General features: G+C 37.5%; 1 protein-coding gene across 1 annotated transcript in view; it reads right to left on the reverse strand.

Moving 5' to 3' along the window:
- Nucleotides 1-26,349, reverse strand: part of snx25 (sorting nexin 25) — an 84,403-nt gene that overhangs the window by 6,308 nt on the left and 51,746 nt on the right. Inside the window, exons 8-16 of the mRNA XM_056472287.1 lie at nt 23,429-23,560; nt 19,910-20,185; nt 18,187-18,351; nt 13,664-13,795; nt 8,683-8,823; nt 6,401-6,514; nt 4,128-4,289; nt 2,255-2,372; nt 56-122 (exon numbers count right to left, since the gene is read on the reverse strand). Coding sequence (XP_056328262.1) covers nt 56-122; nt 2,255-2,372; nt 4,128-4,289; nt 6,401-6,514; nt 8,683-8,823; nt 13,664-13,795; nt 18,187-18,351; nt 19,910-20,185; nt 23,429-23,560 — 1,307 coding nt within the window. The remainder of the gene's footprint in view (nt 1-55; nt 123-2,254; nt 2,373-4,127; nt 4,290-6,400; nt 6,515-8,682; nt 8,824-13,663; nt 13,796-18,186; nt 18,352-19,909; nt 20,186-23,428; nt 23,561-26,349) is intronic.

Below are 26,349 nucleotides of genomic sequence, written 5' to 3' on the forward strand. Positions count from 1 at the left end.
AATGCCTAGCAAGTTTCCATTAGAGTTTCCATTACGCACATCCATTAAAGCTTACTTGTTTATAGTGCGTCCAAACGTGACCTGAACTAGTGCAATTAGTGTCTTCCTCACCCACTTGAACACTGCGAGAAGAGAGAGAGAAGACGCTTTAATAGCACTGAAAAAGAAACGTTTCCTTAGCAAATGATCATATTAGCATGATTTTTAATATGTTTTTTAGACAATTCAGCTTTGTATTACAAGAATGAACTATCCATTCATTCATTCATTCTCTTTCCAGTTTAGTCCCTTTATTAATCTGGGGTCGCCACAGCGCAATGAACCGCCTCCTTATCCAGCATATGTTTTACACAGCGGATGCCCTTCCAGCTGCAACCCATCACTGGGAAACACCCATACACACTCAGTCACACACATACACTATGGACAATTTAGCCTACCCAATTCACCTATACCGCATGTCTTTGGACTTGTAGGGGAAACCGGAGCACCCGGAGGAAAATCCACACCAACACGGGGAGAACATGCAAACTCCACACAGAAATACCAACTGACCCAGCTGAGGTTCGAACCAGTGACTTTCTTGCTGTGTGGCGATCGTGCTACCTACTGCGCCACCATGACGCCCCTCAAGAATAAACTAGATGAGTACTATTTAAAATAAAACTTAAGATAAAGTGGCTTGAGGATTGAAGGTTTTACTCAAAGAAAGTCAGTTAACATTTTGCTAGCATGTTTCACAATTAGCTGCTAGCTAGTTTTACCCATTTAAAAATGCGTGGTGGGTATACAACATTAATACAGCTGTTGCTAGATCAGATACGGTTTCAGCTGGAAGTTAACGAGATTTATTTATATTGTTTATTAAATTTTCTATTTATTGTTTTTTTATTAACGTCTACCCCCACCCCACCCCTAAACCCAACCGTCACAGTAAAAGCAGCTGTTGTACCGAGTTTTATTTATGCGATCTATTAAATTACCCAATAACTTGTATTTTTTAACGCCTTCCTCAACCCTGAACCCAACCGTCACAGTACTGTAACAATATTCATTATTGTTATACAGTGTCATGAAGAATGATGTTATATTAATGTGCATATCACACTTCCGGCTGGCCGCATATCCAATCTAGACTTTACCCATACTAAAAGGTTTCTAACATGAATTAGCATGATGCTAATGCTGGTAAAATGGATAACTACATTGCTATTGTTTTTATTTCATGTTACTAAAAATGAATTAGCATATGAACTAACATGTTACAGGCAGGTTAGCACAAGTGAACACGCTGCTAGCATTTCTAGCATGAATTAGCACAATGTTAATACGTCAGAATAATTCTAGCATAGCTACAATGAATAGAATTATATGTTTTGCATATGTCTAGCATGATGTTTCTAGTTCATGATTCTACCATGGTTAACATGTATAACATGAATTAACATATCGCTTTAGTTAGCATGATTAGCATGCTAAACACTGTTTTATAACAGCATCAGTTTACTAACAATGTATTTTTTCAGCTTAAATTCTGGTAACCAGTAACAACACATACTACGGTTAAACTATGGTGAAGCGAAACTTTGCATTAATTGTGGTTACCATGATTAACTTCAATCTTTCAGCTTTTTGGCATAAAACCATGATTAATTTCGTTAGGATTATTTCTTATAAGTTAGCATGTTTTTAGGGGAATGCTAGGTTGCTTGTGTTGTTAGTGAGGCCAGCAGGGGCGCTCAACCTGTGGTCTGTGTGAGTCCTAATGCCCCAGTATATTGAAGGGGACACTACACTCAGTGGGCGCCGTCTTTCGGATGAGATGTTAAACTGAGGTCCTGACTCTCTGTGCTCATTAATAATCCCATGGCACATCTCGTAAAGAGTAGGGGTGTAACCCCAGTGTCCTGTCCAAATACCCTCCATTGGTCCTTACTCATCATGGCCTCCCAATCATCCTCATCCACCGAATTGCCATTAGCTGGTGTGTGGTGAGCGCATTGGCGCCGTTGTCCTGTGGCTGCTGATGCATCATCTAAGTGGATGCTACACACAGGTGGTGCAGGGTAGAGACCCCCTTCATGACCGTGAAGCACTTTGGGTGTATGGCCATACATAATAAATGCGGTATATACACACACATTACTTACTTGCTTACTTACATAGGCTTACATGATCATTCACCCAAAAAAATGAACTTTTGAGCATCGATTGTGAGATTTCTATTACTGCATTTGGGTGATTTTCTACTCACTGCCCCTGAGTTCAAAGATCTCTCCGATCAGCATGAAGCAGGGCTCCGCCAGCGCATCTTTCTTGCCGTCCGGCTCATCGCCATAGTCTGAGAGATCACTGTCATCCTCAGCTTCATCCTGACACACACACACACACACACACACACAATCAGATTCAACATAACTGAGCTGATGTCTGAGTCAGATGCTCTTTCTGATGGTGGTCTTCAATGGATAACTTTAGGCCCAATCCCAATTCTATTTTTATACTCCTACCCGTTCCCCTTGGGCCTTAAAATTGAGTGTGAAGGGGAAGGGCTTCAAAATATACCCCTAAGAAATGGGACACCACTACAGCACCTGCACACATCATCTGATGTTATCAAGATCTCTTGCTTCATATGAGATCAGACGATGGCGACTGCTGTAGTTATTGCAGTTGTGTTATTTTTTGGTGTTTATCTTCAGGAAATCACTGAAGGCATATATCATGTTATCATGACGATCTAATGTGGCAATAAGATCGTAATACTGTATATTTACACAGTGGCCATATTCATCTATGTAAACACATTAAAAACAACATTAACATTACAGCAGACACTGTAAAAAGCTGATTCCCAGCCACTAGACTTTTCTGACAGGGTATTCGAGGGTCATCAAGAGTCAGAATGTTGTGGGACTGCTGTACACGAGTTATTATTAGAGATTAGAGATCGCGAAATTTAGCAGTTTTTATTTTAGCGTTTATTACATGATTAAACGTGTTTGTTTGTTGTAAAAATTCATAATAATGACAAAAAAGTATTGATTTGTGGATCTCCTTACTTCCGGGGGCAGCTGAGGCTGGTGTATTCTGGGAAATGTTCTTACCCCTTGGTTTTGAGTGTGGTCCTGAAAAATCTTCGTTCGAAGTGGTATCTACCCCTTGCCCTTAGCCCTACGCCTTCACGCTCAAAAGAACTGAGACACCCCTACCGCTTGGCGGGAGCGCGCAAAACGAGGGGTAGGGGGAAGGGCTAAGGGGTAGAATTGGGATTGGGCTTTAGTGGTTCGCTTCATTAAATACAATGAAGATTATTATTATCTTCGATCTCAGCAATACACACAGGCTACTACATAATATTAGAGATGAGAAAACTGCCTGAAATAAACTGTGTTTTCTGCATAGTTGATCCAAATCTAATTACTTTAAAAAGAAAAGGGTGTGAAAATTTAAATGGAACTCGTTTTGAACAATATTTCCATATTAGGTCATATTAAATCAGTTGTGTACATGTTTGTGTTTGTGAGTGTGTGTGCGTGCCTGTGAGTGTGTCTCTCCATGTATGTGTACACATGTGTTTATGAGTGTCTCAGTGAAAGTGCATGTGTGTGTGTATGTGTACATATGTGTCGGTGCGTGTTGCGTCTGTATGTAGGATTGATGTGTTTGTATGTGTATGTGATTTTATTTGTGTGTCTGTACAGTATCTGTGTGTGTTTTGTCTATGTGCGTGTCTGAATGTGTGTGTGTTTAGAGTGTTTGTATATATGTGTGTGTGTGTCTGTAAGTGTGTGTCTGAATGCATGCATGTATGTGTGTGTTTGTGTTTGAGTGTGTGTGTCTGTCTGTGTGTATGAGTCTACGTTGTGATTGTGTGTGTTGTTTTGTATGTGTGTGTGTGCTTGTATATGTGAGTGTCTGTTCCACAGTATGTGTTTGTGTGTGTGTGTGCTTGTAGCTGTGAGTGTCTGTATATGTGTGTCTGAATGTGTATGTGTTTGTGACTCTGTATGTTGTGTGTGTGTCTGAGTGTATATATCTGTGTGTGTGTGTGTGTCTGTGAGTGTCTATATACTTGTTTATATACGTTGTGTGTGCCTGTTTATCTCTCTGTCTGTCTGTCTGACCTCCTGGTGTGAGAAGAAGTCTCCCGGCAGTCTCTCCAGGAAAGAAGCGAGTGAGAAGGAGGATTTCTTCTGGATGTCGATGACCTTCAGGTGCTCTGGAGACGGGCTGAGAAACGCATACAGCGCCTCGCTCTGACACATGCGCTCGTCTGTCAGCACTTTCTACAGACACACACACACGCACACACACACACACACACACACACAAGCTCAAATATCACACAAACAGATGCAGATCCAACCAATAAACAGTCCTTCAGAACATCACTAGCTCAATGTAAGCCCAAAGTGAAAAGTTAATTCTTCACTCTCCAGCACACTGTACAGATTCACCAGGCCTTCAGATAACACACACACACACACACACACACACACGCACACACAAAAAAAGCCCCCTGCAGCTCTGGATGTCCGAGTTCTCACTTTAAAACCTTTGGTCTTTTCAGAAATGGTCACCAGCAGAGACGTACAGAGGCATGCTGGGAAATGTGTGTTTAAGGAAGGACTTTGGAGACGAACACACTGATAAAGCTTTTGACAGATAGGAACGTTTACATTCTGCTTTGAGCTTGTGGAAAATAGCGCCAGTATGATGTAGTTTGCTCTTAGTTCAACCAAAAATCAGCATTTCCTCACACTCAAGTGATTGTGTTTTTTATGAATTTCTTTCTTCTGTTGAACACAAGACAAGATATTTTGAAGAATGTTGGGGAAAAAAGCAGCTATTGGCATTCATAGTAGGAACTAAACATACTAGAGAGCTTTCTATTGATGTACACTCACTGGCCACTTTATTAGGTACACCTGTCCAACTACTCGTTGGATTTTCTAATGGGCCAATCACATGGCAGCAACTCCATGCATTTAGGCATGTAGACATGGTCAAGACGATCTGCTGCAGTTCAAACCGAGCATCAGAATGGGGAAGAAAGGGGATTTAAGTGACTTTGAACGTGGCATGGTTGTTGGTGCCAGATGGTCTGGACTGAGTATTTCAGAAACTGCTGATCTACTGGGATTTTCACGCACAACCATCTCTAGGATTTACAAAGAATGGTCCGACAAAGAGGAAATATCCAGTGAGCAGCAGTTCTGTGGGTGCAAATGCCTTGCTGATGCCAGAGGTCAGAGGAGAATGGCCAGACTGGTTCCAGCTGATAGAAAGGCAACAGTAACTCAAAAAAAGCACTCGTTAAAACCGAGGTCTGCAGAAGAGCATCTCTGAACACACAACACGTCCAACCTTGAGGTGGATGGGCTACAGCAGCAGAAGACCACACCGGGTGCCACTCCTGTCAGCTAAGAACAGGAAACTGACGCTACAATTCACACAGGCTCACCAAAACTGGACAATAGAAGATTGGAGAAACGTTGCCTGGTCTGATGAGTCTCGATTTCTGCTGGCACATTGGATGGTCGGGTCAGAATTTGGCGTCAACAACATGAAAGCATGGATCCATCCTGCCTTGCATCAACGGTTCAGGCTGCTGATGTTGGTGTAATGGTGTGGGGGATATTTTCTTGGCACACTTTGGGTCCATTAGTACCAACTGAGCATCATGTCAACCTGAGTATTGTTGCTGACCATGTCCATCCCTTTATGACCACAGTGTATCCATCATCTGAAGGCTATGTCATAAAGTGTGAATCAGCTCAGACTGGTTTCTTGAACATGATAATGAGTTCACTGTATTTAAATGGCCTCCACAGTCACCAGACATCAATCCAATAGAGCACCTTTGGGATGTGGTGGAACGGGAGATTAACATCATGGATGTGCAGCCGACAAATCTGCAGCAACTGTGTGATGCTATCATGTCAATATGGACCTCTGAGGAATATTTCCAGTACCTTGTTGAATCTATGTAATGAAGGATTAAGGCAGTTCTCAAAGCAAAAGTGTTTCCAACCGGGTACTAGCAGGGTGTACCTAATAAAGTGGCCGGTGAGTGTATATATTGTTAGGATAAAAACATAATTGGCTGAGTCAACTATTTGAAAAACTAATCTGAGGATTAAAAAAAAAAAAGTTTGCAAAATCACCTTTGCAATAGTTTCCAACTGAAGTGCTTAGCAATTCATATTACGAATCCAAAATTAAGTTCTGGTATATTTACAGTAGGAAGTAAACAAATATCTTGATGGAAGAACATAATCTTTACTTTAAGAGCAGATCTGTCATTTTGACCCATACAGTGTATTTGTGGCTATTGACTGGTTTTGTGGTCCAGGGTCACACTTCTTCATGCAGGCCTTCATGCAGTATCTCTTACCTGTAAAAACGCGTTGAGTTGATTTTTGGATTTGTCGAGGAATTTTTGGTCGATGGATTTGAAGGGCAGTTTGCTGAGTGAGGGAAGCTGGACCTTCTTGAGTGATGGAAAACACTGAGAGAGAGAAGCAGAGAGTCGGTCAGTGTGTGCTCAGTCATGCATGATCTGCATCACAATTAATAGTTCAACAATACGTCAGGCTCTATTTTAATGATCTAATAGTAATGTCTAAAGCGTACACTGCAGGTTAGTGTTGTCACGATACTGGAATTCGATACCAATCGGTACTGATATTTTAAAAACGTCCATTTCCCACGAACATTTGAGTGCGTACTTAAACAGCGCTGATTGGTCATTGTGTTCACATGCTCAACAAAAATGACTGTGATTGGACATGAAGGTCATCAGTTCACTGAACTGACCGCTGTTTACTGAGTGTAAACACAGATACAGGGACAGTGGAGCGTTTCAAAGTCACGTCGATCAGCTTGTTTGTCTATAAGCTGACATACGAGCGATCTGCTGATGAATTGACTGATCTTCATGGCTTTAAAATGCTCCTGTGTCCTTGTATCTGTGGTTACACTCAGTGAAGAGAGGTGAACAGATGACCTTCACAGCCAATCACTCATTTCTGTTGAGCACATGAACACAATGGCAAATCAATAGTGTTTACGCACTCAAATGTTTGAGGGAAATTAACGTTTTTAAAATTTCAGTATTGAATTCCAGTATCGTGACAACACTAACCTGCATTGTACGCTTCAGACTAAACCATTAGAGCAGGTGCATTTAGGGAATGTCTGAATCCACTTCTGCTATTCTAAGGGCAGGAAAAAAAAATCTCCTTATTCTCTTAATGAGTTATTATGGATGAGTTTTGACATAATATGCAGTAAACCAATCACAGTCTCATTTCTTGTTCCCTTTAAGAACAGGTTGTGGACACACCATGGCGCATTCGCTATTTACATGGCTGTAAGCAGAAAAACTGAACACTAGTGCACGAGGTTAAAGCAACAGATCATCTACATCAGAGCCGGATTCATCAAAGGACCCTAAGGTGAGGAATGTGTTGGAGCAGGAAGAGGTTTTATATTTATGTAGACAATAACAATCTTTTACATTTGAATCCATTTGTTTTTCATTTTTCACTATATTTCTGTGCTGCTGTGCATCCCTGTGTGTGTAATAAGCAACATGTATGCGCAGGGACTTGCCTTGATGTGCATACCACTAATTTAATCTTTCATCATAGACTTTATAGCAGCTTTGATGCTGCGTTCACACCAGATGCGGATGAAGCATCAAGCGCGAGTGATTTACATGTTAAGTGCATTAAAATCCAAAGACGAGAATAGACATCTTGCGGCGTGAATGAGGCGGCGCGAATGACGCAATTCACGCAAATGAAGCAGCGTGAGTGGAGCGTTCAGCGCGTTTGACACTTAACATGCAAATCGCACAGATCCCTCGATCTAAACTTCAGCGACATTCGCACCACGATAACCAATCAGGAGCTTGCGCTTGTAGAGGCGTGATTATAACGTAGCGCCTGTTGTTAATGTCCCGAGGGACAAATCCTCTTGCAGACACTCAACAACTGTTCATCAAACTGGGCTCAGCTCAGTCTGAGGCACCGCTGAAAGCCTCCATCATCCAGGTATAGTTTCTAGAGGAGTTGATGAACTCACAGAGCTGGGTGAACCTCTGAAAGGATCTAGTGGACTCAGACAAGATGCTGAACGAGTATACGCTGTTTTTCAGCATTCCTAAAGCACATAAACACAGCTACTCTCTCAATTAAATCTATGTTAGCTATTTAGCAATGAAGCTAGAGTTACCAGGCAGACAGAAGCACCGCCCATGACGCGAATCCACGTCTATTGTGAAGTGAATTTGACACGCGAATGAAGCGAGTAAACTCCAATTGTTCGCACGCCTATTTACGTGTGAAGTTTGTGCCACGTCTGGTGTGAACACAGCATTAGTTGGTCTATTTCAGTTGCTTCAAGATAGCAGCATGTCAACAATGCGCCGAATGTGAAAATGATATCCGCGCTGAGCTGAAACAAACAAAAAAAACACTTGTGTCGCATTTGTGCTAGTGCTGAAGGCCAGTTCATATCCACCATCACTTCTGGGGCTTGACCAGGCCATGTCAGGGCATCCCTCAGGACCAACAGTCAGGAGTTACTGGTCTGACAGTGGAAATATAGCTTGTTGTGTTTAACCATGATCCACACACACACATACACACAAACACACACACTGGTCTGTACCTCTGTCAGCTTCCTGTGCAGAGCCTGAAACTCGATAAGCTTCCTGCTGACGGTCCAATGGTTATTCTTACAGTCGTCTTCTTCTGAAAGACTCACGGCTACAAAATAACACGCCATCTGCTCGCCATTCTCCTCAGAGGCCTGTGAAACACACACACACATGAAAGCGGTGACTTTATAAACTATAGGATTTTAAAATAATCTATATGGACACAGGTGTACTTTATACAATTACACATTGCATCATTACAGAGAATTAAACAAATAGATTAATGAAACAAATATATTGATAGAAAGTAATAAATAGACATATAAATTAATCTATTTTATTTTAAATATTTTAATAAAAACTATGCACACAGATAGCTTAATATGTAGATTTCCTTTATCAATATATAAAGTGTGTGAAGCTGTGAATTTTAGAAGCCCAGAACAGACTTTTGATTATGCTTTATATTCAAGTACTGTTGGACTTTTTCTAGTCTTCCCGAGTTAAAACATCAGTCAGAGGCTTTAAATGTTCAAATATTCATCAAATCAATTAACTTGAACTTAAAGCATTACAGAGCTCCTGGTGTCAGAAAACAGGAACACAAGAAGTCTGTGTCAGCCGAGCGCACACACACACAAACACTTGCTCTCACATCCCCCCCACCCAATTTATCGCCACCTCTCTTTGTTGTATATATATGTATATATATATGTATATATATGTGTATATATGTATATATATGTGTATGTATATATGTATGTATATATATATATATATATATATATATATATATATATATATATATATATATATATATATATATGTATGTATATACATATATATATATACATACATATATACATACATATATACATACACATATATACATATCTATATATATATATATGTATATATATATAAATATACATATACACACATATACATATATATATATATACATATATATATATATATACATATATATATATATATATATATATATATATATATATATATATATATATATATATATATATATATATATATATATATATATATATATATATATATATACGTATATACATATATACACAGTTGAAGTCAGAATTATTAGCCCTCCTTTGAATTTTTTTTTTCTTTTTTAAATATTTCCTAAACGATGTTTAACAGAGCAAGCAAATGTTCACAGTATGTCTGATAATATTTTTTCTTCTGGAGAAAGTCTCGTTTGTTTTATTTCAGCAAGAATAAAAGCAGTTTTAAATTTTTTAAAAACCATTTTAAGGTCAATATTATTAGCCCCTTTAAGCTATTTATTTTTGATAGTCTTCAGAACAAACCATCGTTATACGTCATCATGGCAAAGATAAAATACATCAGTGATTAGAAATGAGTTATTAAAACTATTATGTTTAGAAATGTGCTGAAGAAATCTTCTCTCTGTTAAACAGAAATTGGGGGAAAAATAAACGAAGCTAATAATTCTGACTTCTACTGTATATGGCATGGCTTTATGAAAACTCTGAGTGTTGGCAGGGTTTATTACTGTGACTGTATAGAGCTGCTGGTGTCTTGTGAAGTTAAACAGATGGAATGATGTGGAGTTCTGCAGTGCTGTGAATGATCGACTGTCACACTGTTTTAAAAGAGTCAAACAAACAGCAAATATATCACTAGCTGACTTTCCATCACACCTGTGTTAACGCACATTTTAAAGTATCGCATGAGAAACATGATGGAAATGACAAATTTGAAATAAAAATCCATCAATTCACAAAAAAAGCTTGCTTCTGTGGAAAAAGGCTTAATAATGTGAATTAATGGGCGGCGAAAACGCATTTGTGGAATAAACTCTGACAGCCCATTTTAAACCCAGCTGTCTCCATTATGCTAGCTTTGTTTACCGTTGGTTACTAGGTTACCAATACTACTGTCAGCCACTCTAAAAGAATTCACTTCACGTTAGGACTGAAATCCGATGTTGCTATAAAGAAAGACTGTAGCAAGAGGAGACTAAAATACCACAGATGATAGAAAAATTATGTTACAGTATGTTGTTGTGGAGATTACATGACAACTGATTGTAAGAGCGATGACGGAATGTTGTATGAAAATATTGTTCCAGTGTAACCGAATTTTAGAGTCTGTCCTACTTTAAAAACAGAAATAAATAAACACTTTTTATCTCTCTACGCACCAGACACATCTTAAAATCACTCTATATCTCTAGAAAAACATTGTGCATTTCTAAAGTGTGCCTCACACAGGTGAGTGGGGTCGACAAACCACCTGTAGAAACACTCTTCTGTTTATATATACCACACGCTTTACTGAAACTCCTGTGAATTTACCAAACAATCATGTTGCACTACTTGTTTTCTTTAACCTTAAATACCTCTATTGCACAATATTGTTCTGTTTTACTTAAACTACTTGTATAGTCTGTCTTAGGTTATGTGTATAGTTGAAGTATTTTTAGTATATGCATAGTGAGTACAGTTAGAATACCGCTCCAGTATGTAAGTTTAAAACTGCTCTTATGTCCAGTGTTGTGTTCATATTTATGATCGTGTTTATTTATGTAGCACCGTGGTCCTGCGAGACATGACATTTCGTTGTACTGTATGTCCACATATGTAGCAGAATGATAACAAAGCTTGACTTGACTTGAAAAGGAAGTGCTTTGTGTTGCTGATGTCATTGCTGTGGTTAGAGTGAGTGAACCACATGTGAACAGTACTTTACAAAAAGTTACATCACATCTCATTTCTGGTATGCTAGTAAACAGCACCTGAAAGTCACCAGGTTTTCCAGATTCAATCATAACATTCAAAGATTTGATTTTTTTAGGAGATGAAAATGATATGGTCTTAGTTTACTCTCAGGTCATTTCAAAACTTCAGGAGTTTCTTTATTTCTGTTGAACTCAGCCATCGATACCTATTGTAGGAAGAAAAACACTATGGAGGTCAATTTCTACTTTTTTGAATGTCTGAATGTCGGTCATGTCAATTATCACAAATGTGTATCTTTAAGGTCCATTTAAAAAGTTTATATTAGTACCAAAAATATGCATATTTTAAACATAATCTGAAATAAATTATTAAACATTATTTAATTTTTAAAAATCTGATTTCATTTTTATTTATTTTTTTGACAGCAGATAGCTAGGTTTTAATAGTGGACGTAGCTCCAAGATATTATTGAACAGCAGATGTCGCTCTAGGCTATCTTTGAACAGCAGATGTTGCTCTAGGGTAGTTTTGAACAGCAGATGTCGCTCTAGGCTAGTTTTGAACAGCAGATGTTGCTCTAGGGCAGTTTTGAACAGCAGATGTCGCTCTAGGCTAGTTTTGAACAGCAGATGGCGCTCTAGGCTTGTTTTAAACAGCAGATGTCACTCTAGGCTAGTTTTGAACAGCAGATGTCGCTCTAGGGTAGTTTTGAACAGCAGATGTCACTCTAGGCTAGTTTTGAACAGCAGATGTTGCCCTCGGGTAATTTTGAACAGCAGATGTCGCTCTAGGCTAGTTTTGAACAGCAGATGTCGCTCTAGGCTAGTTTTGAACAGCAGATGTCACTCTAGGCTAGTTTTGAACAGCAGATGGCGCTCTAGGCTTGTTTTAAACAGCAGATGTCACTCTAGGCTAGTTTTGAACAGCAGATGTCACTCTAGGCTAGTTTTGAACAGCAGATGTCACTCTAGGCTAGTTTTGAACAGCAGATGTCACTCTAGGCTAGTTTTGAACAGCAGATGTCACTCTAGGCTTGTTTTAAACAGCAGATGTCACTCTAGGCTAGTTTTGAACAGCAGATGTCACTCTAGGCTAGTTTTGAACAGCAGATGTCACTCTAGGCTAGTTTTAAACAGCAGATGTTGCTCTAGGGTAGTTTTGAACAGCAGATGTCGCGCTAGGGTAGTTTTGAACAGCAGATGTCGCTCTAGGGTAGTTTTGAACAGCAGATGTCGCTCTAGGCTAGTTTTGAACAGCAGATGTTGCTCTAGGGCAGTTTTGAACAGCAGATGGCGCTCTAGGCTAGTTTTGAACAGCAGATGTCACTCTAGGCTAGTTTTGAACAGCAGATGGCACTCTAGGCTATCTTTGAACAGCAGATGGCGCTCTAGGCTAGTTTTGAACAGCAGATGTCACTCTAAGCTAGTTTTGAACAGCAGATGTCACTCTAGGCTAGTTTTGAACAGCAGATGGCACTCTAGGCTAGTTTTGAACAGCAGATGTTGCTCTAGGGCAGTTTTGAACAGCAGATGTCACTCTAGGCTAGTTTTGAACAGCAGATGGCGCTCTAGGCTTGTTTTGAACAGCAGATGGCGATCTAGGCTAGTTTTGAACAGCAGATGGCGCTCTAGGCTTGTTTTGAACAGCAGATATCGCTCTAGGCTTGTTTTGAATAGCAGATGGTGCTGTAGCTTTGAACATCAGAAGACGCTCTAAACTAGCATTGAACAGCAGACAGAGCTCTAGCCTAATTTTGAACAGCAGACAAAACCTCTAGCCTAATTTTGAACAGCAGACAAACCCTCTAGGATAGTTTTGAAAAGTAGACTGCTCTCTAGGTTAGTTTTAAATAGCCTAAAGTTAAAAACTAAGCTCAAAATGAGAGAGTGAGAATAGCTATGTGAGCCTCTAAACAGAATTTATTTAAAATGTATTTTCAATTTCCTATTTAAAAATGAACATATTTTTACAGATGATTATTTGATTCATCACAAGAAAGGTTTGTTTAGATTACAGGATGGCAGGTGTGACATAAATGCCAAGTTAGTTTTTAAAAATTGGTGTGAACTTATGCACCACTACAGCCATATGTTTTCTTCATATAATTTTACAGATGGGCAATATTTATGTTCTTTTTTTTTATCAACTGTACTTTCAGTGGTAATAATACAGTTATTATAGTGTTAATAATACAGATAATAATATATTGATTGAGCTTTAACACTTGAAGGCCACGAGCGGTAATGATACAAACCTCTGCTGTGCTGACGACGGCTCTCCATGTGCCCAGGTTTTCACACCAGCAGTCCGTCCGGGAGATGTGCAGCTCCAGGTCACTGTGCTCCTTCTCCATGGCACTGATTTCATCCTTTAGGAGCGACACAATCTACAAGACAGACATTTTCATGAGGTATACGTAAAGGGGGTCACACACCAGAAGCGCTGCTCGGCGACACATAGCGTCTCGCCACGCAGTGCCACGCATTTCAGAATTCTAAACATAGGTTTCTATCACGGTACACAAACCGTCGCCGCAAGTCGGCGGCTGTCTGCGGCACCCAGCCACAACTCAGGACACTGTTCATATTTCTGCCGCACCACAGAGCGTCATCTGAATACTTTCATTTTAAATAGCATATGAATGTGCGCGTCTGGTGTGCGATACATTCAACTGTCATGTGCGCGCCTTGTCCCCCTGACAGCCCGCACTTACATTCCTCACATCGGGCCTGAGCACGCTTACGTTATCGATGATGCGCTGTTCAGTAAGCGCTCTCGCTCAGCAGTGGAGATTTCTTAAGTTATATTGTTTTAGTTGTTTGATATGTATTGACACACAGTCAAATATTTCACTGAACAGATCAGCCACTTTTGACTTTATGATAAACAATCATAAAGTCCTCGTGCTGCAGGAATTAGGAGGTTTGCTAAAGGTGCAGCTGTCGTGCAGTGAGGGGTTTGCATCTTTAATAATCTACGACCCGATTCAGAGCACTCACACTTCTCAAACGATCCGGGAAACAGGCCTGGGCATGGTTCAGATAGCATAGTGTGAGTACGCCCTGAGTTCTGGTGACTGTGGAGCCATTTGAGTACAGTGAACTTTTTGTCATGTTCAAGAAACCAGTCTGAGATGATTCACGCTTTATAACATGGCACGTTATCCTGCTGGAAGTAGCCATCAGAAAATGGGTGCACTGTGGTCATAAAGGGATGGGCATGGTCAGCAACAATACTCAGGTAGGCTGTGGTGTTGACACGATGCTCAATTGGTGCTAATGATCCCCAAAGTGTGTCAAGAACATATCCCCCACACTATTACACCACCACCGGCCTGAATCGTTGAGGCAGGATTGCAGGATGGATCCATGCTTTCATGTTGTTGATGCCAAATTCTGACCCGACCATGCGAATGTCACAGTAGAAATAAAGACTCATCAGACCAGGCAACATTTCTCCAATCTTCTATTGTCCAGTTTTGGTGAGCCTGTGTGAATTGTAGCCTCAGTTTCCTGTTCTTAGCTGACAGGAGTGGCACCCGGTTTGGTCTTCTGCTGCTGTAGCCCATCCACCTCAAGGTTGGACGTGTTGTGTGTTCAGAGATGCTCTTCTGCAGACCTCGGTTGTAACGAGTGCTTATTTGAGTTACTGTTGTCTTTTTATCAGCTGGAACCAGTCTGGCCATTCTCCTCTGACATCAACAAGGCATTTGTGCCCACAGAACTGCCGCTCACTGGATATTTTCTCTTTTTCTGACCATTCTCTGTAAACCCTAGAGATGGTTGTGCGTGGGAAAACCCCAGTAGATCAGCAGTTTCTGAAATACTCAGACCAGCCCGTCTGGCACCAACAACCATGCCACATTCAAAGTCACTTCAATCACCTTTCTTCCCCATTCTGATGCTCGGTTTGAACTGCAGCAGATCGTCTTGACCATGTCTACGTGCCTAAATGCATTGAGTTGCTGCCATGTGATTGGCTGAGTGTATATTTTAATAATACGTTTTTGTAACAAGGTCTGGATTTTCACTCTTAATCAATCGATGGTCTTTTAATAGCTTTAATACCTATGCTAAAAAACTAACTTATTTAAAAGAATACGAAGTCTTCTGACCTATAACTGGTTAATAGTAGTGTACCTAAAAATGCAAAATGGCAAACAGAAAACAGGTCATGCAGACGCTTCCTCTGCAAACCACATATATAGACTGGTGTAGATGAAGACTGATAAATCAAAGATAAACGTCTAGCTTCATCTACATCAGTCAGCAGTTGTAATATGTGGTTATAGAGGAAGTTCACACCAGTATTTTTTTCAGCTAGCTTGGCCGTTAATATTTAAACCGCAGCTCGTTTTAACCATAGTAGCTAAAATGAGTCATTACCTCTGATACTGTATCAGTTTTCACAGTTGAGTATCGGGTCGCTTATGAAATGCTGGAAGTTTTGACAGTTGATAAGGCAGAATTACACATTAATAATTATAGCTGCCTCAATATAATACTTGCAATGCAATTTAGTAGTTCTGTGTTTTACCCACTCTCTTATTAAATGTATTTATCATTTGTTAAACATATAGAAACTTTGTTAATTTGATTATTTTCCTACTATTGAAGTCAATTTGTAAGGTCAATTTTCTGGATACCATCGGTTTTTATTGTTTCACCAATATTTTCCCAGTATTTGAGACTTTTTAATATCCAGATATTTATTTTATAACACTGGACTCACAGATGAATCGACTCAATATGGCCAAAATTAAAAGAATAAACAAAATATACCATTCAAAAGCCTAATTCAAAAGTTAATTTTTTTAAGAAGTTGATGCTTCTATTTAGCAGTTTAGGACAGTCATAATTTATTATTCAAAATTATATATTCAAAACAATGCAGCTTTTACTATTCACAAAAAAATTGAGAAGGAAACTTGTATATCAGAATGATTTTTAAAAGATCAGGTGACATTTTTAGACCACCGCTATTTAAAATTTCAGATCATTTCTATTCTTACTGTGAGTAGATAAATTGTCGACCTTTTGGGAGCCTATATTGTTTCCCTAAATGCACAGATATCCTAATTTACAAGCAAAAAGACCTAAATATTAGGATTGCACAACTGAATGTGTTGAATAAAGCACTCAATTATATCATAGATTTATGTGCTTTGCAGGGTCTCAAATTTGATCGTTGACCAATCAGATATATCAGCAGTCTGTCTGATGCACAATGAAGGACCAGTGTGAATATTATACAGTGCATCCAGGAAGTATTCATAGCGCTTCACTTTTTCCTAATTTTTCGTATGTTACAGCCTTATTCCAAAATGGATTAAATGTATTTATTTCCTCATAATTCTACAAACAATAGCCCATAATGACAATGTGAAAAAAGAGTTTTTGAAATTGTGGCAAATTTATTAAAAATAAAAAAGCTGAAAAATCACATGTACAGAAGTATTCACAGCCTTTGCTCAATACTATGTTGATGCACCTTTGGCAGCAATTACAGCCTCAAATCTTTTTGAATATGATGCCACAAGCTTGGCACACCTGTCTTTGGGAATTTTTGCCCATTTCTCTTTGCAGTACCTCTCAAGCTCTATCAGGTTGGATGGGAAGCGATGGTGTACAGCCATTTTCAGATCTCTCCAGGGATGTATAATAGGATTTAGGTCTGGGCTCTGGCTGGGCCACTCAAGGTCATTCACCGAGTTGTTGTAAGGCCTCTCCATTGATATTTTGTCGGTGTGCTTTGGGTCTTTGTCCTGCTGGAAAATGAACCGTCACCCCAGTCTGTGGCCAAGAGCACTCTAAAGCAGGTTTTCATTCAGGATGTCTCTGTACATTGCTGCATTCATCTTTCCCTCTATCCTGACTAGTCTTCCAGTTCCTGCTGCTGAAAAACATCACCACAGCATGATGCTTCCACCACCATGCTTCACTGTAGGGATGGTATTAACCTGGTGATGAGCAGTGCCTGGTTTTCTCCAAACATAACGCCTGGCATTCACTCCAAAGAGTTCAATTTTAGTCTCATCAGAGAATTGTTTCCTATGGTTTGAGAGTCCTTCAGATGCCTTTTGGCAAATTCCAGGCAGGGAGTGGCTTCTGTCTGGCCCCCCATACAGGCCTGATTGGTGGATTGCTGCACAGATGGTTGTCCTTCTGTGAGGTGAAGAACGCTGGAGCTCAGACAGAGTGACCATCGGGTTATTGATCCCCTCCCTGACTAAGGCCTTTCTCCCCGATCACTCAGCTTAGATGGCCGGCCAGCTCTAGGAAGAGTCCTGGTGGTTCCAAACATCTTCCACTCACTGATGATGGGGGCCACTGTGCTCATTGGAACTTTCAGAGCAGCAGAAAATTTTCTGTAACCTTCCCCAGCCTTGTGCCTCAAGATAATCCTGTCTCAGAGGTCTACAGACAATTCCTTTGTCATCATGCTTGGTTTGTGCTTTGACATGCACTGTCAACCGTGGGACCTTATATAGACAGGTGTATGCCTTTTCAAATCATGTCCAATCAACTTTACCACAAGTGAACTCCAATGAAGCTGCTGAAACATCTCAAGAATGATCAGTGGAAACAGAATGCTCCTGAGCTCAATTTAGAGCTTCACAGCAAAGGCTGTGAATACTTCTGAACATGTATGAGGAAATAAATGAATTTAATCCAATTTGCAATAAGGCTCTATCAATATTTTCCGGATGCACTGTAATTGTCTACTCAATACAAGGGAAAATATTCCACATAAATCAGACTATAATTCCGTGTTCACCTTTTTATCAGGTCGTGGTGCGTTCTGAATTGAGCCCAGGGCTTGGCGTTTGTACTCCAGTCTCTCGTACAGCTGGTGTAGTTTGGTGGCTGCGTAACTGGCCTGTTCATTGATGCCTTTGCTGCCTTCATCCAGAGCCACGTCTCCTCCTTCCATCACCTGACCCTAAACACAGAAATACAGCAGAAGAGTCTCAAAACAACCCTGACGAAGTGTCTGGATCAGAGAGTGCAAAAAAATGGGTGTAGTGACCATGACGTCACCCACACGTGGTTTTTGAAAAGCGTAAATGAAGCTACCCTAACCCTCACTTTTAGACATGAAAATGGCATGTTTAACTTATAACGAATGCTTTGGAGCTTAGATTTAAGCTTAGTCTCTTTCAGATTATAGCTGAAGTGAAAAAAGTAAAAAAATAAATGAATAAAACAAAGGTTACGTGCCCTTATGTTTTTGAAAATAATAAAACAATAAATGAATATTATAATGTTACATACAAAACCTGCTTAAGCTTAAAATTGACAGGAATTCAAAGCTAAACATCTAAACAAATTATATTCCAATTTGAAGTTGATATCTCTAATGAGCTGTCAGTAACATTTTGTTTGGCTGTGCTACCAAACATCACCACCAGATGACATCCAGTTTCCACTGGTGAACATATAAGGGCGCCCCCTATCTTTTGAGGAATATGAACCATTTTTTTTCCATACTTTTTGACAATATTTGTAGACCTAAAATTCCAAAGTAATATGGTAAGTTTAGTGGTATTTTATTTGAATTTAGCCTCTAAAAAACAGCTAAAATCATCTTTAATAAATTACATGCGGATTGCTGTAGCAAAGTAATCCTTTACAACTCTTGTGTATCTTTGTTGCAAATGAATAAATAACTGTTGCTCAGTAATATCTATCAAAAATCACGAGATTTGGAAACTAGAAATTTTAAGCTTTCAAATGATATATATATATTATATATATATATATATATATATATATATATATATATATATATATATATATATATATATATATATATATATATATATATATATATATAATGTTTTTTTTCATGACTGATTTATGTTAAGACAATATTATATTTGGTATATATATTATTTGGTAACCATTCAATATTATCATTTAAAAATGTAACCGTGAATGGTTCCACAAGTTGTAAGGTGACACAGTAAATGTGTTTTAATCTATTACACCTCCAAAATGATAAAAATAAATAAATAAATAGCAGTGGTGCAATATGTATTTTGAAGTCTTTCCAACGATACATAGTTTGTCATGATTAGATTAGGATTTAATTGCAAAAACTGATGCAAACTTAAAAGTTAAGGGGTTAAAAGACACTAATTATTATTCTTATGATGTTATTCTACAGGAGGAAATGTTAATTTATCTCCAAATACTTTAAATATAGTCTGTGTTAAAAAAAAATGCTAGGCTATTTATAAAATCTAGATCACAGCTGTCATGAAGGGTGATATTAACTAAATACACCAAAACCACTGCTTGTTCCAGGCTGTAAAAAACGTTTTTTTCTGTTGTAAAGTTTGGTATTTTAACATGGGAGTCTATGGTATTAACCTCCTTTTGTAGCCAGCCTCTAGTGGCCAGTTAATGCACTACAGTTTCAATCCCTTCCATATTAGCTTCACGAGGAATAGCGGGATGTTGCAGCTTCATCTGGATGTAGAAAGTGTTCAACTCACGGCGTCATCTTTCTCCTCGCTGCTGGACTGTGAGCTACTCCTCTGCTCCTCTCGTTTAATCAGCCGCTCGTACAGGTCGCTCACTAGGAATGATGGGTAATAACGCTCCTTCATGGTCTCGTATACGTCTCCCTGGATCCTGTGAAACACGTCTGTGCCCTTGTTCCCTACCAGAGTCTGTTGGATCTCTTTATACAGAGCTTTCTCCACTGGGATTTCCCTGCTCTCCACGAAGAAGTTCTGGTAGATCTCGCCCACCAGTTGCGGCACTTCATTCTGCACATAAAACAGCCGTTATTTTTGTGCATTTTAGAATATTGCATTAAAAAATATGTTTAAAATCCACATGAACTGGAAGCTGCTAAACGTTAAGACTAAACGTGACCCATTTATCCATATGATAAATATGATGTTCTATCGGTCCGCTAGTAATAATTCCACACTGTGCTTTGAATGGATTTGGTCCTCAAAGTTCTGCATTTGAACGACAGATTCACCTTCAGATCTGTCCAGCAATAAACATATGGCTAATCTTAATCGTTTGGTGCTGTTTCATGCTCAACAGATGCTAACCGCTAATAAGCTACAATAACAACAACATTAAACAGATTATTGTGAATCTGCTGTTGCACAGAAATCACCAAATGCACCACGTTTCAGCCATCCAGGAGAACTCATTCATTTATTAACTTTCCTTCAGGCTTAGTCCCTGATTAATCAGGGGTCGCCACAGCGGAATGAACCATCAACAACTCTGGCATATGTTCTACACAGCGTATGATCTCCAAGCAAACATCTTAATTGCAAAAAAGTGATGTAAATTTAACAGTTAAGGGGTTAAAAAGCCACTAATTATTATTCATATGATGAATTTCTACAGGAGGAAACGTTAATTACTTCCAAATACTTTAACTTTTGTCTGTTTAAAAAAATGCTAGGCTATTTATGAAATCCGGGTCACAGTTGAGGATAATATTAGCTAAATACACCAAAACCACTGTTTGTTCCAGGCTGTAAACAGCTTTTTTTCGGTTGTAAAGTAGGGTATTTTAACATGGAAGTCTATGAGATTAACCTCCTTTTGTAGCCAGCCTCTAGTGGCCAGTTAATGCATTGCAGTTTTAATCACTTCCAAATTAGCTTCCTCTGATTTATTAGGGGTTGCCACAGCGGAATGAACCATCAACTACTCCGGCATGTGTTCTACACAGTGTATGATCTTCAAACAAAAACTCTTGTTTTCATTCAACATACAATATATAATATTTCACCATCAATAAACTTTCCGGGAACTGCAGAATGATGGAAATAGTGGATTCAATCAGCTCCGACACTGCAGGATAAGTGGCGGAGCCGGTAATTGCTAATTTAACACAGCTGGACATAATGGACTGCGACCATTATACATTGGCCTGAGTGACGTGCTGATATGATTTCAGACGTTTGTTTTCTGCAGCCCGACGTTACTTTCTGGATGAAAGTGCCGGCAAAAACCAGCAATTAGTGAATCTGCAGATGTGGAGAAACAGGAGATCATTTTTCAGATATTATGAGCCATATTTGGCTGTTAATTGTTTCTCATGGGGGACATAAGGTCATCTTTGATGTTAAGTCCGTGATTTTATTGGCATTCAAATTGTCTGTTTCTTCAAGCTGAATTAGCTACTGCTTTCTGACTGACACTGCAGTCGTGGGGGCATTTAAATCGCAACAAATTTACAAGGAGAAATCAAAATAAAGCAGTGCTTCATGTGTATTATTTTGAATATTGACAATTTTACTACAAACACTGCAATATTATCAAAATAATATTATAATTAACACCACCGTGCTGCCCTTACATCATATTATGCAATGTAATTCTTAAGAACAAATTATTAAATTCAATTATATTGTAATACTGTCCCTGAGATGGCTATTATTACAATATGAATAATTAAGAAAATGAGTATTAAGTAATTCATTTATTCATTCAGCTTAGTTCAGTAATTAAGGATTATATTATAGAATTTACATTTATATTCTAATCCTATTCCTACTATAATAAAAGTAATATAAATGTTTCCATTGTCCAAAGTGTGTTAAGTATATCATTTTATTTTATTAGTTTCTACTATTATTTTATTATTTGCCACTTTTCATTCATTCAATCGTTTTCTTTTCGGCTTAGTCCCTTTATTGATCACACACACAGCGGAATGAACCGCCAACTTCTCCAGCATTTGTTTTACGCAGCGGATGCCCTTCCGGCAACAACTTATCACTGGGAAACACCCATACACACTCATACACTTATCAACAATATTGTAGTAGTCAGAGTGCATAGTGCATGTGTGAGCATATCTGCAAACACTCCCGTTTTTCCCTGGAGTCTCGCATATGTTAGACCCATCTCCAGCCACCCACCCACTTTGTTATTTATCCTGGAAAACTCCTGTAATTTTCTGATCCTTCCTTTAACAAACTGCTGAAGCACTCGTCAGAAAAATGACGGGAACAGCACAAGGCTGGGCTATAATGCGGAGGTATTTTTGCAAAAATAAACCTCAACCACTGACTCTTCACACCCTCATCGTTGGGTGGAGAAAATAACACTAACTTTCCCGTCACACTTCCAGTAATATCCAGCTGAGCGCAGCGTCTTCATGACTTGATTCAACCGGGATCTGCTACAGTGTTTGTGGGCGGGGCCAGGTTTCAATTTTCCCAGGTTTGCGCGCACAACAATTGGTACAATAACAATAACTCTTTATCAAGACAATTAATTTTAAGCACTATGTACTCGACTCTTGAGTCGACTCTTTTATAAATGACTCAATAGTTTTAAACACAGCACACTTTCAGATTTAAGCCTTGGCTGGATATTTCACTTCACTTAGAGCTGTTATACACTACATAATAGGTCATTTTCAAAAACCCATAATAGGGGCTCTTTAATATTTATTCTATAATAACATTTCTTGTCTATCTTTGCCGTCATGTACATAATATTTTTTGATATTATCGCATAATAAAGCGAGTATTGAGCTTTTTGATATTTAATGGAGGAAGAAATTTTTCACAGTATGTCTGATAATATTTTTTCTTCTAGAGAAAGTCTTATTTGTTTTATTTCGGCTAGAATAAAAGCAGTTTTTAATTTTTTTTGTCATTTTAAGGTCAATATTATTAGCCCCCTTAAGCAATATTTTTTAGATGGTCTACAGAACAAACCATCATTATACAGTAACTTGCCTAATTACCCTAACCTGCCTAATTAACCTAGTTAAGCCTTTAAATGTCACTTTAAGTTGTATAGAAGTGTCTTGAAAAATATCTAGTCAAATATTATTTACTGTCATCATGGCAAAGATAAAATAAATCAGTTATTAGAGATGAGTTATTAAAATTATTATGATTAGAAATGTGTTGAACAAATCTTCTCTCCGTTAAACAGAAATTGGGGGAAAAAATAAGGAATTTAAATGTAACAGTGGGGCTAATAATTCTGACTTCAGCTGTATGCGTTCATCTTCTGACCTTGTTGGCGGTCTTGAGCATCTCCACCAGCTCCCAGAAGCTGATGAGAGCCCTCTTGTCCACGCGCTCCATGTAGACGCGGAAATGATCCCGATATACAGAGTTTGACATGATCTCCTCAAACTGGAGGATCTGTGACAGGACAATAAACACATGAAAAGATGCAGTTATTATTAAAAAACACTTGAAAAAAAATATATAAAAAAATAAATAAAATTATATATATATATATATATATATATATATACACATATATATATATATATATATACACATATATATATATATATATATATAATATATATATATATATATATATATATATACACATATATATATATATATATATATATATATATATATATATATATACACATATATATATATATATATATATATATATATACACATATATATATATATATATATATATATATATATATATATATATATATATATATATATATATATATATACACATATATATATATATATATATATATATATATATATATATATATATATATATATATATATATATACACATATATATATATATATATATATATATATATATATATATATATATATATATATATATATATATATATATATATATATATATATATATATATATATATATATATATATATATATATATATATATATATACATATATATATATATATACATATATATATATATATATACATATATATATATATACATATATATATATATATATATACATATATATATATATATATATATACATATATATATATATATATATACACATATATATATATATATATATATACACATATACATATATACATATATATATATATATATATATATACATATATATATATATATACAGATATACATATCCATTTTTTCCAGGTAGCATAAGAGAGGCCCTGTTTGTCCAGTACTCGATGACGTTTACAGTATGATCATGCAGTGATGTTTAATCTCCACACACTGAGGTCTAAGTGCTCCGGGCCACATCAGTATAGGGACATTCAGAGTCGTTTGTGTATGACAGGACGCCTGGAGCTACCAGGACGACAACAGCAGGTCATATGAGCAAAACTCAGATGCAGAAAAAATGTATTTGGTCAAAACATGTTTCAATACTAATGTCATGAAACACAAAATGACCGAATAATCAGAGCTACTATGTTATTTCCCTTTTTCTGATCTGAATACTGTTAAAGGATCTGTTGTTGAATATTAAGAATTAAAATATATTTAGAGATAATACACAGAACAAAGCTTTAGTAAATTTTTTGTCATTTTGAACTCAAATCAACATCAAAATGCAAACTGATTTTGACATCCACACACTGATGCCCTTTTAACCATGAAAAATAATGATTTAAATAGCATTATAAAGTAAGAAATTTATATTATTTAATTCCACATTTACACTTGATTTTATATACCTACAGTTCATGTAAACTAACATGAAAATCTAATATTTGCTTTAAAAAACAAGGCAATAAAGCTGCGGTCACACTGCACTTTTCTCCCCATTGTTCCAACAAGTTTTGCAGTTTGCCGTGTTGGAAAGTTCAAGCTTGGTGAACTCTGACCTGCAAACTTGCATCACATGACTGTGTGAGACCAATCGAAGATTAAAACATGGAGCAATCGCTGGCTTTTTTTATGTCTTATCATCTTGTTTAATTTATGTCTTATCACCTTGTTTACTTTTCGCAGCGCCAAACTACAGAATTTTGCATGCACAAACTCTAGTGTGACCGCAGCATAATCGATCAGTTTTTTTGCGGCAATGTTTGATGTCAATTTGATGCCGTTTTGACACCAAGGTAGTGACTGACATCAAATCATCCAGTCATTTCTTTGTACATTTTAATTTATGTTACCATTTTCTTTTATTGTTATTTTGTGATTGTATGACTAGGTAACTGCTTTATATTAGTATCACCTCAGTTTGTAGAAAAGCTCCTTGTGATCAACTTTGATCATGTAGTTTAATAATTATTAGCTATAATAATTAGGTATGAAATGTTTAGTACTTCAGTAGCTTAGTATATTAAAAGGACAGTTTAACAAAAATAAGCACTATTAAAGGGGTAAAAACTGAAAATTCTGTCATCATTTACTCACTCTTTACTTGTTGACACACACAAAAGAAGATAGTTTGAAGAATGTTGTAAACCGGTAACCATTGACTTCTATAGTATTTGTTATTCCCACTATGGACATCAGTGGTCATCTGTATTTGGTTAACATTCTTCAGAATATCTTCTTTTGTGTTTAACAGAAGAAAGAAACTCATAAAGATCACTTAGAGGGGGAGAAAACAGAGTAATTTATTTATTGTGTGTGTGAACTATCCCTTTATTTACTCCCTCTCAGGTCATCCAAGAGTTTTTTTTTTTTTTGATGAACTGGTCCTTTAATAAACCAACCTACAGCAGCTTCATATTGAGTTTGCTATGCGCTTTAGATTAGTATGCACTTCAGTTACTTGTGATCAACTTTGATCATGTAGTTTTTTAATTATTAGGTATTATAACTAGTTATGAAATGTTTAGTACTTCAGTAGCTTAGTATATTAAAGAGACAGTTTACCAAAAATCACTATTAAAGGGATAGATCCCCCCAACTGAAAATTCTGTCATCATTTACTCACTCTTTACTTGTTGACACACACAAAAGAAGATATTTTGAAGAATGTTGTACACCGGTAACCATTGACTTCCATAGTATTTGTTTTTCCGACTGTAGATGTTGATGGTCACCAGTTTTTGGTTAACATTCTTCAGAATATCTTCTTTTGTGTTGAACAGAACAAAGAAACTCTTAAAGATCACTTGAGGTTGAAAAGGATGAGTTATTTATTTATTTTGTGTGTGAACTATCCCTTTATTTACTCCCCCTCAGGT

The sequence above is a fragment of the Danio aesculapii genome, chromosome 14 (genome assembly GCF_903798145.1).
Source record: "Danio aesculapii chromosome 14, fDanAes4.1, whole genome shotgun sequence".
Lineage (NCBI taxonomy): Eukaryota > Metazoa > Chordata > Actinopteri > Cypriniformes > Danionidae > Danio > Danio aesculapii.